General features: G+C 37.2%; 1 protein-coding gene across 1 annotated transcript; it reads left to right on the top strand.

The window, feature by feature from the left end:
• Window positions 1-1,269: 1,269 nt before the first annotated feature.
• babam1 (BRISC and BRCA1 A complex member 1) lies at window positions 1,270-9,992 on the top strand. The gene is made up of 9 exons (XM_038286514.1): window positions 1,270-1,409; window positions 3,851-4,303; window positions 6,377-6,435; window positions 6,524-6,644; window positions 6,910-6,988; window positions 7,065-7,089; window positions 7,199-7,328; window positions 7,473-7,559; window positions 8,286-9,992. The coding sequence occupies exons 2-9, from the start codon at window positions 3,863-3,865 to the stop codon at window positions 8,484-8,486; spliced, it is 1,143 nt and encodes a 380-aa protein (XP_038142442.1). The 5' UTR covers window positions 1,270-1,409; window positions 3,851-3,862; the 3' UTR covers window positions 8,487-9,992.
• Window positions 9,993-10,277: the final 285 nt, after the last annotated feature.

Below are 10,277 nucleotides of genomic sequence, written 5' to 3'. Positions count from 1 at the left end.
GATCTTCCTTTGTTTGAAAACTATTATTTCAGTTTTGTTTTGATTTAGCTGAAGATAATTTTGTTTCATCCATGCATTGATTTCTTCTATGCATTTACCCAAAGCTGGAATGTGTTCATTGTCACCTACAGAAATAGTAATGTACAGCTGTGGGTTGTATAGTTATGGTTATGGCATAGTTATGGGTACTGATGTTTATTATGGTCTGATCTAGGGGGAACATGTAGCTACTGAATAGGAGGAGCTCTAAGATAGACCCTTGTGGAAGGCCACATGTGATTTCTGTGGTCTGTAATGTAAACTTACCTACGGACACAAAAAAGGTCCTGTACTTCAAGTACGATTTAAACCAGTCCAGGGCTCCAGTCTTTCAAAGCACTCTAATCAAATGAAATGATCAACAGCGTTTAAAAATAGATCCACTTAGTCTCGTTGATCTGAGACCCCCAACTCTATTCAGTTCAAAAGAAAATCCTTCAATACTTCAGATTTCGTTCTTGGCCACGTCATCTATGGCTCCAATGTTTCCAACAACAGCATTTTTTCTAACCATTCTGATATATTTATTTGCCAAGATCTTCCAGTGAGTCATCTTTAATCTTTTGGTTTTGCCCCTAAAACATGTCATTAACTATCAGTTTTTTGTTCGATGGCTGAGTCGTTGAGCCGTCTGTTGCTTTGTGGGATCACAGTCTTAGACTTAGACAGATTTTATTTGTCATTTTGTTTACACAAGTGTAAAACAAAAATAAATTTCGTTTGGAAACAGCTCACTGGACAATTTCATCTTTTAAAAGTGCAGCCTTGAAAAATAGTAAGAAGGACTGTAATTTTACAGTTCTAACAGTTTTTTTAATATATATATATATTTAAATATAAAACTGTTTTCTCACCCCTCGTGGGGTGGTATGTGTCATATATATATATATATATATATACAGTATATATATATATAAACATAAAGATAAAACATAATAAATATAATAATAAAATACAATACAATAACCCATCTCTACAAAACATTTAGCAGTCCAATAGTGGGGAAGAAACTGTTGTGTCAGTCAGAGCTGAATAATCATTGTGTCCCATATTAACCGACAAATTCTGTTGTAAATCCTCAGATAAAATCACATCCAGTGATCTATTATTGTTGTAACTCAGATTGACCGCCACTTTCCATTCTAGTAGATGGATTTTAATTTCCAGAAAACCCATTTTATGTCAAACAAGAAGAACGTCTTAAGACTTCATTACCCATAATGCTGCGAAGACCGGAAGTTCCGGCTGTACCATTTCCGCAAAAGAAGTTGCCAAATCAAAACAAACGTTAGCTTGTTCTATGAATATATAGCACCATAAATGACTCTTTCTCTTTAATAAATCAGAGAAGTTTCGTACTTATTCATAACGTAAGTATTCTGTTATTATTTTCTATCATTTTCTTAATACCGATTTGGTTGTTTTTGTGTAAGAGCTAACTGATGCTAACAGCTAAACCTGTTATCATGTCAGATTCATACTGTTCAAGCTGCCTTTTAGGTAAAAACAGATTTTTAACACCTAGAACCACTGTGGGTATTTTAGGATAAAGCTGGTTACAGGTTCACTCAAGAAAAACAACTGCAGGTGTAGTTAAACCTCTGTCTGCATTGAGGAAATTGTGCTGTGAATGGCTAATAAAAGCTATATTTCCACATATTAGATTTTATATTTAAAGGAAAAGGCTTGCACATCTCGAAAAATTGAAGTTTTATTGTAAAGGATGTTTATTTCTGTATTTCCATTCAGATATTTAAATCTACATATGATTAGGATACATTTATCCCAAAGTGAAGTTTTAACTGTTTATTTCTGTCAGTTTTGACTACGAGGATCTCAGCTAATCCCCAATTTCTTCAATCCTATGAGGAGGAAAAAAAAACGAATTTTTGATACAGATATGTTAAATTATCTCCCATAAGAGGACATCTGATCTGATGGCTTTCCAAAAAATTGCCATTACCAACTATCAACTATTATAGTGTACATAAAATGGTCATTGTTAAATATCCTGGTCGTTAACTGTGTAATGTGTCCAAGGATTTTAGCTGAGTAAAAAGCGTGAAGTAAAACAGCTGATTTCATCTTACATTTTCTCATAAACCTTCAAAATTAATTCCTCTTAAAATCGCCTCAACTCCACCTGTTTGTTTATAAATCTTAGAAGGATTTGGTGTTAATCGGCTGAGCTGAAGAAAAGAGATCCAAATGTTTCATGCACTTTTTGCACGTGTTCCAAGGTGAATGGAAAAAGACAGATCTGGTGTGGTGAAGACTCCAGTCACACTTGAAATTGGGAGGAAATGTTTTCCAAGAATTTCTTTTCCCTGTATTTCTGGAGTCATTACCATTTAAAATATAGCTGTGCATGACAACAAAAGGTGTTATATTGACACTAGACATGGATCACTAGACATCTTTAATGTCTTTCCATAGAATTTATTTCAAATTCATTAGTAGAGGATGTATTTAATGTTGTCATTATGCTGTTGGCTCAACAAGTTAATAAAATGTACTGTAATTACTTCATCTCTTCCTCAGCCCAAAATGCCAGCTTGCCCATATACAAGTCATTGTGGGCTGAGACTACCTTGATTGACAAGTCAGAGGTGTAACACAGCAAGGCTAACTTCAACATCCTTTGGTGCATGTATTCTTTCATAACATACATGACAATGTCAATTAGCCCCCTATTCCGGCCTTGAGTTTTATCCTAAAAATAGTTAAGGCTATCAAAACAGCAGAGATAATAGCACCTGGGTCCTGTGAGGTAGTGTAAAGTGATTAATAAAAAAGATTAATAGAATTACAGAGGATAACTACAGCCAAGGGTAAATCATTGTGATAAAGACCTCTGTAGGAGTTGGTGCTCAAACATCAGTTGAAAGCATATAACAACCCTGCAGCTCCTGCATTCATTATTTTAGGATCACTAAGCCAGAAAATATTTTTTTAGCTGATTGTCCACTTTTACAAAGTGGTCAACTTTTCAGATAAAAAAAAAAAAATCATTTGGAAATTAAGACCTCATGATGTAGAGGTCTTGGTAATAGTTTTCTGTGTTTTTTCTAGTCCATAGCCAGCTCCGTCTACCAGGAAGATTTAAAGCACCCCCTGCTCTATGGAGAAATAATTTTTTTGTTCCAGCAAGACTTGACACCTGCCCACACTGCTAAATCTACCAATGCCCGGTGGATGACTATAGTGGTGGTGTGCTTGATCCTTTACACCTAGGGTAGTGGCGGTCTAGAGGTTAGGGCATAGAGCTTGGAGCCTCTGAGGTTCTGATTTCAAGCCCCACTCCCACAGACTACCCCTCTGGGTCCCTGAGCAAGACCCTTAACCTCACTCTGCTCCTGGGGTGCCACACAATGCCAACCCATTGCTCCCTAAGGGGATGGGTCAAATGCAGAGGTAAATTTCTCCAATGTGAGATCAATAAACTTTAATTATTATTATCATTATTATTATTACCTGAACCACAGGTGGATGGGCATCAGGTTTAGGTTTAGATTTTTGAATAAACGAAGGACAAAACAGTGTAATCAATGCAAATTTATCATAAACACATTATCATTCATGATATATATATTTGTTATATGGATAATTTATTTCTTATATAGGAAAAGGTTTATGAAGAATTTACCAAAAATCATCAAAACTAAAAATTAAATATTAAAAAAATTAAATATTAATAAATCTGACCTGTTTAATAACATTTCTTGGATAATTATGCTCTTCTGTCATATTTTAATAACAAGAAAATATAAAAAAAATATACTGTTCTTATCTTTACTTACTCATCGTACAGCCTGTACTATCCATGGAGACTCCAGAGCCAGGCCCAGCTGATGGAGAGGAGCGTCCAGTAGAGTTGCGACCCCGCACACGCTCCAACCCTGAAGGTGCTGAGGACCGTCGCAGCAGCACAGGTAGCCTTGGAGGCAACGGAAACCAGAACATATCTCAGCCTGCTGTGGGGAATCGTGTGGAAGGTGAAGGTGAAGCCTCGACCAGCGACAACCCTCCAAGCTCCGTCACCACAACAGTTTCAGCAACTACATCTCAGGCTGTAGTTCCACCTCCAGCTGTTACTGCTGCTGCTGGAGCTGGAGCTGGAGCCAGCAACACCGTACAACTGTCCACTGCTGCTGTCACAGCCAAAGAAAGGCCAAAGACCTCACAGCCCATGCTTAGTACATCTATTTCTCCACCAGCAGAGTACCAGCTCAGAGTTCCCAGGGTTAACTGTCCAGAGAAAGTGGTAGGTCCACATGACTTAGAAATACTGTTCTTATTAATGAAGTAAGAAACAAATAGACTCTCTCTGGGGTTAGGGGTTAGGTGTCTATTGAAAATTTAGTGTTTTGTACCTGGATTTACCATTGTTGTTATGAAACTATAGCATAATTTTACAGAGATTCCCAGCTTAAACTGTACAGATAATACACAGACAAAACATTTTTTTATAGAAAATATAAAACACCCTTTGAAGGCATCTTTAGAATATTTAATACAACTATAAATGGATACGTCATATAAGCTTAATACCAAACTCTAAATTTTGTCCACCAGGGGCACTTGACCTGTAACTAAGGTCCCCTTAGGCACAAGCAGTTTCCCTACGTGTTTGGGAATCAGGCCACATTAGACCAGCAAATTGAGAAATTGGAGTTACTTGTAAAGAAAAGACCACATTCAACCATCAGTGAACCAAGTACACTCACCGGCCACTTTATTAGGTATGCCATGCTAGTAACGGGTTGGACCCCCTTTTGCCTTCAGAACTGCCTCAATTCTTCGTGGCATAGATTCAACAAGGTGCTGGAAGCATTCCTCAGGGAGTTTGGTCCATATTGACATGATGGCATCACACAGTTGCTGCAGATTTGTCGGCTGCACATCCATGATGCGAATCACCGTTCCACCACATCCCAAAGATGCTCTATTGGATTGAGATCTGGTGACTGTGGAGGCCATTTGAGTACAGTGAACTCATTGTCATGTTCAAGAAACCAGTCTGAGATGATTCCAGCTTTATGACATGGCGCATTATCCTGCTGAAAGTAGCCATCACAAGTTGGGTACATTGTGGTCATAAAAGGATGGACATGGTCAGCAACAATACTCAGGTAGGCTGTGGCGTTGCAACGATGCTCAATTGGTACCAAGGAGCCCAAAGAGTGCCAAGAAAATATTCCCCACACCATGACACCACCACCACCAGCCTGAACCGTTGATACAAGGCAGGATGGATCCATGCTTTCATGTTGTAGACGCCAAATTCTGACCCTACCATCCGAATGTCGCAGCAGAAATCGAGACTCATCAGACCAGGCAACGTTTTTCTAATCTTCTATTGTCCAATTTTGATGAGCTTGTGCAAATTGTAGCCTCAGTTTCCCGTTCTTAGCTGAAAGGAGTGGCACCCGGTGTGGTATTCTGCTGCTGTAGCCCATCTGCCTCAAAGTTCGACGTACTGTGCGTTCAGAGATGCTCTTCTGCCCACCTTGGTTGTAACGGGTGGTTATTTGAGTCACTGTTGCCCTTCTATCAGCTTGAACTGCAGGAGATTGTCTTGACCATGTCTACATGCCTAAATGCACTGAGTTGCCGCCATGTGATTGGCTGCTTAGAAATTAAGTGTTAACGAGCAGTTGGACAGGTGTACCTAATTAAGTGGCCGGTGAGTGTATATGATCAGTTAAGGTTCATATCTCTTTTGTAGCCTATCAACAAATTTTAGCTTAGCTAACTCTTGTGTTTAAAGGGAACTCAGACTGCCATAAAGCAGCGTTCTGGGTCTTTGCTCATTCAGTCACGGATCTGACCCACTCAAGTTATATAGTTGAGTTTTTGAGAGTGCCAGCCCACAGGGCTGAAAAATTATTTGATACATCTCAAATTTAGCTAAAATTTGAATCAAAGGTTACGCTATGTTGCTTTAAGCTAAGCTCAATTGTAGAAAATCATCTGCAGTGGCCTTTAAAAGGATCAGGACACCAGGAGTCTGAAACCTGTAGCTCCAGAGTCCAATGAGGCTCCTTAGACCCTTCACTGTGTCTCCTAATAACTGAAGTGTGCAATGTTTTAAAATGTAAAGCTAGTCAAAAGTGCTACAAAAATACGAGGTTATTTTTCAGACAGCTTAATTTTCTTGCAAAGTTCAAAAGAAAATGGTTCCCATTTGAAAGCTGCTAATTTATACAAGAATTTCAGGAAGAGAAAAACACCAAGGTTCATAGGAGGTTTCATTTAAGGTGTTATTTAAAATATATTGACAAGAGTAGATATTTTTTCTAGTCTTTTCACCCTCTTACCTTGCTTCCCTCTACAGATAATCTGCTTGGATCTTTCTGAAGAAATGTCCTTACCAAAGCTTGAATCTTTTAACGGGTGTGTAACAACGCAGTAGCTCTCCACTATTTCCTTGACATTGTTCTAACATCTAATCCTTTCATCATTTGACTGCCTTTCTGTGTAGATCTAAAACAAACGCCTTGAACATTTCCCAGAAGATGATTGAGATGTTTGTAAGAACAAAGCATAAAATCGACAAGCGGCATGAGTTTGCCCTGGTTGTCATCAACGATGATGCTCTGTGGGTGGGTAACACAAGCTTAGTTATTGTTTCCTAAAAAGTTATTAATAACTTTACTGTTTATGTTAAGTTTTTAAGATAGACATAAAGAATGGAAACCACTGGATATTTGCAAATAAATAGATTTTTTTCTGACCTATACTTATTAAGAAAAGGGTAAAATCAGACAAAAGCTTCTACATGTTTTCTTTTTATGTATTTCTTTTTGTTTTATGAACATGATCATCATTCTTATCATATGTTTTATGTTATCACATGTTTTCCTACAGTTGTCTGGCTTCACATCTGATCCGCGGGAGCTGTGCAGCTGTCTGTATGACTTGGAAACCAATGTGTGCGAGTCCTTCAGTATCCTTTCATCAAATAATAAACAGCAAAATTCTCTACATAATAAAATCAGATCAACCTTAACTTCTATATTTAGACCTGGAAGATCTCCTTAATGTCATGTAAGTAGTGTTTTGGTTTTTCTGAGTAACTCAAATGAACATTAAGCACAACTTAAAACAATGTAGAAATGTTTTGCAATGTAAAATCCTGCTCTTATGCCTTTTGAAGTCGTCAGAAGATTGAGCTGCCATTGATGGAGAACGTTCAGACCATCCCTCCTCCATACGTGGTGCGGACTGTGCTTATCTATAGCCGCCATGCTGGGCCAATGCAGTTCAACCCTTCAGAGGCTGTTAGTGTGAGTTCATAAGTACTCAGTCTTTGTTGGAGTTAGCACACATATCTTTTTTTAATCCAACTATCAAGTCTACCCCTTAAAAACACTGTATTTCAGTCAACCAATGTAGTCATTGTCTTATTTGGATTTTCTTTTGTAATTTAGAAGATGCTGCAGTCTCCCTATTTCTTCTTTGATGTGGTTTATTTACACAACGGGATGGAGGAGCAAGGGGACGAGACCAGCTGGAGGGTAAGTGCGCTTTATACAGGGATGCATGCATGGGTGGGTGGATGGATTTTGTTAAAATCTTCAACTTTACTGAAGTTATTATTTACCTCTATGTATCTGTATATTTACAATTCATAAACTATATATATATATATATATATATATATATATATATATATATATATATATATGTTTTTAGGAGATAATGGTATTTATTCGACAATGAATCAATAAAAAAAATGGTAAATATTGTTCCTATTACTTATATAAATAATTATCTTATGTTCATACTGGTTCCCAGGCTCTTCCTGTCTGTTGTTTCTCTTTGCATTAAAATTTGTGGCTGTTTTTGAAACTTGATGTTTGAATTTTCTCTTTCCTTGATCACTTAATCTGGACATTTCTGCTTTGTTCAGCTTCATTACTTCCAGTAGACATTATATCATGTGGCCCCTAATTGTTTACTTATTGTCCACATGTATAATATTCCTGCCGTCATGTTGTCTAGTTATGGTAAACAAACACAAAGAGCTTTGTATACTAGCAAAAGCAAAGTGTAGACAAAGCTCTTATAATAATAATAATAATATGCCAACAGGGAGCGCTAATTTTATCAGTCATATGTAACCATAGTGAGCTACTGACATAGTAATTTCTAACGTTGTAGTACTTGACGACTCCTCTTTGAAAGGGCTGCTTTTAAGTTTTTATCATCTGCATTTACTTATCCTTACTTGGGTTTTCCAGGAAAACTACACATCCTTCTGTAATCTGGACTCAAAAGCCATGTGTTATCGCTTCGAGGTCTCCTTGAGTGGACCCGCCATCGAGCTGCACAACTGCATGGCCAAGCTGCTGGCCCATCCTCTGCAGAGACCTTTCCAGAGTCATGCATCCTACAGCCTATTGGAGGGCGACGACGCCCCGGACACAGAGGCAACGGTGTAGAAATGGACAGATTAATATAGATGTTTTTGCTTTTCCTGTGAAATCCACACATGCAGCAAATATGCAGAAAAAAAGCTTTTATTTTATTTTTTATCTAAATGCAAAACTTTACTTTTTTCAGTGGTTTTGAACAAAGTTGTGGGGATTTTGGGGAAATTGGGTTTTCACCAAGTCACTGATTGTAAAAATTGTTGTTTGATAAAGAATCACTTGAACTGTCCTGAAAGTGGGGGAGTGTATGTTAAAGATTGAAGTTGGTTTAAAGTAATCTATTTAATATAATGGATGATGCAGCAGTTGGAGCGTCAGGCTTTGCTAAGCTCACCTCCATATTTTCCCATGATTTTCGTTTGATTTAAGATCATGAAGTGCAGGAAATGGCAATATGATCTCTACTGAGTGTTAATGTTTGATCATTTCCAAATTAAACAACAGTTTCTCTTTATTATAGTAGGTTTGGCCCATTAGTGTTTGGAAAATCACCCTGCACCAATAACACAAAGCAAGCCCAAAGCAAAACATACCCAGACTATCTACAGAACAGGACATGGCAGGCTATGCTACTGCTCAGGAGCTTGATTTTGGTCTTATCTGACTATTTCTCCTAAGCTGTAGTAATGAACAAGTGTGTGTGTCTACTTGTTTTCCTAATATGAATCTCAATAAACTTAAAATGATGTATCATCAAGAGAAAGAACAAGTTAAACATTCTAAAAGGGGCTTACTGACAAGAAATGTCAGAAAAGGGATACATTTATTGGAGGTATGGTGTCACTGTTGGACCCAGATTTAAAATGTGAATTCAGCTGAGGAAACTCACAATCAACAGGGGATCCTTATCACCCCCACTTCACATCGTGTAGATGTTTTTGATCATCCTACAGAAGGAAATCCAACAAATTATAAAACGCTCAACACTTCATTTTCATGTTAGGTTTGTAACAAACATTTTTATTTTATCTGTGATGCCTTTCAGCTTATAGCCTTATTGTAATGGGATAATTTTGTTCTCTTGTTAAATCTCACGCATAAAGACTGTATAATGTTATTTCCATTTTGTCTTTCTATGTGATGTTTCTTTTTTTCATGATTGTACAGAAAATCCCCTTTCTTTCATTAAGAAGCTACAGAGAAAGGTTTTTACTGAAAGTTAATTTTTTGGTTATAGTTAAAAACATGTAATCCTTTTTCTTATGTTTAAACTGAATGTTTTCTGTGTTGTTTAGTTAGACCAGGAGGTGGCAGCAGATTCCACCTTGACTGCTATACGTTATTTAGTTTTTATTTCCTAAATGCAGCACCTATCTAAAAACTGGAGATTTTGCTCATATTCTTCTCCTTCAGTCGTTCTTAAACTTCAGTCTTGGAGCAATGACTGAGAAAACTGAACTCCCCCAAGTAACACCATTAATACTTGTATTAAAATAGTGCAGATCAAATGCTGTAGGTTTAACATAGCTGCTGGTTGGTTTGAATAAAAGCACTGATTTTATTTTGTGAACTCAAGAAGCACTGTGTCAGCATTTGCATTAGTACAGTTCAACACAGTCGCGTACTATTGTCCTGTTTAGGTTTTTTCAAACTCCATCCAATATCTTTTTAAAAGAAACTAACTTTGGAGTATAAACATTTGAAAGATCTGTGTGTCTCATGTCCTCCACGGCTTTACTGTCTTATTAACATTTTTGAATTGAACAAAACTGGAAATTCAGATGATCATAACTGTTTTATCTCCATATTTAAATGAGTTCTCTTTTTAACAACATGCAACTATAATTTAATTCAGTTTAT

This window comes from Cyprinodon tularosa, unplaced genomic scaffold (genome assembly GCF_016077235.1).
Source record: "Cyprinodon tularosa strain WSP-4 unplaced genomic scaffold, ASM1607723v1 ctg106, whole genome shotgun sequence".
NCBI classification, from domain to species: Eukaryota; Metazoa; Chordata; class Actinopteri; order Cyprinodontiformes; family Cyprinodontidae; genus Cyprinodon; species Cyprinodon tularosa.
The sequence above is the reverse complement of the archived record's forward strand: the minus strand, read 5'-3'. Positions and strand labels throughout refer to the sequence as shown.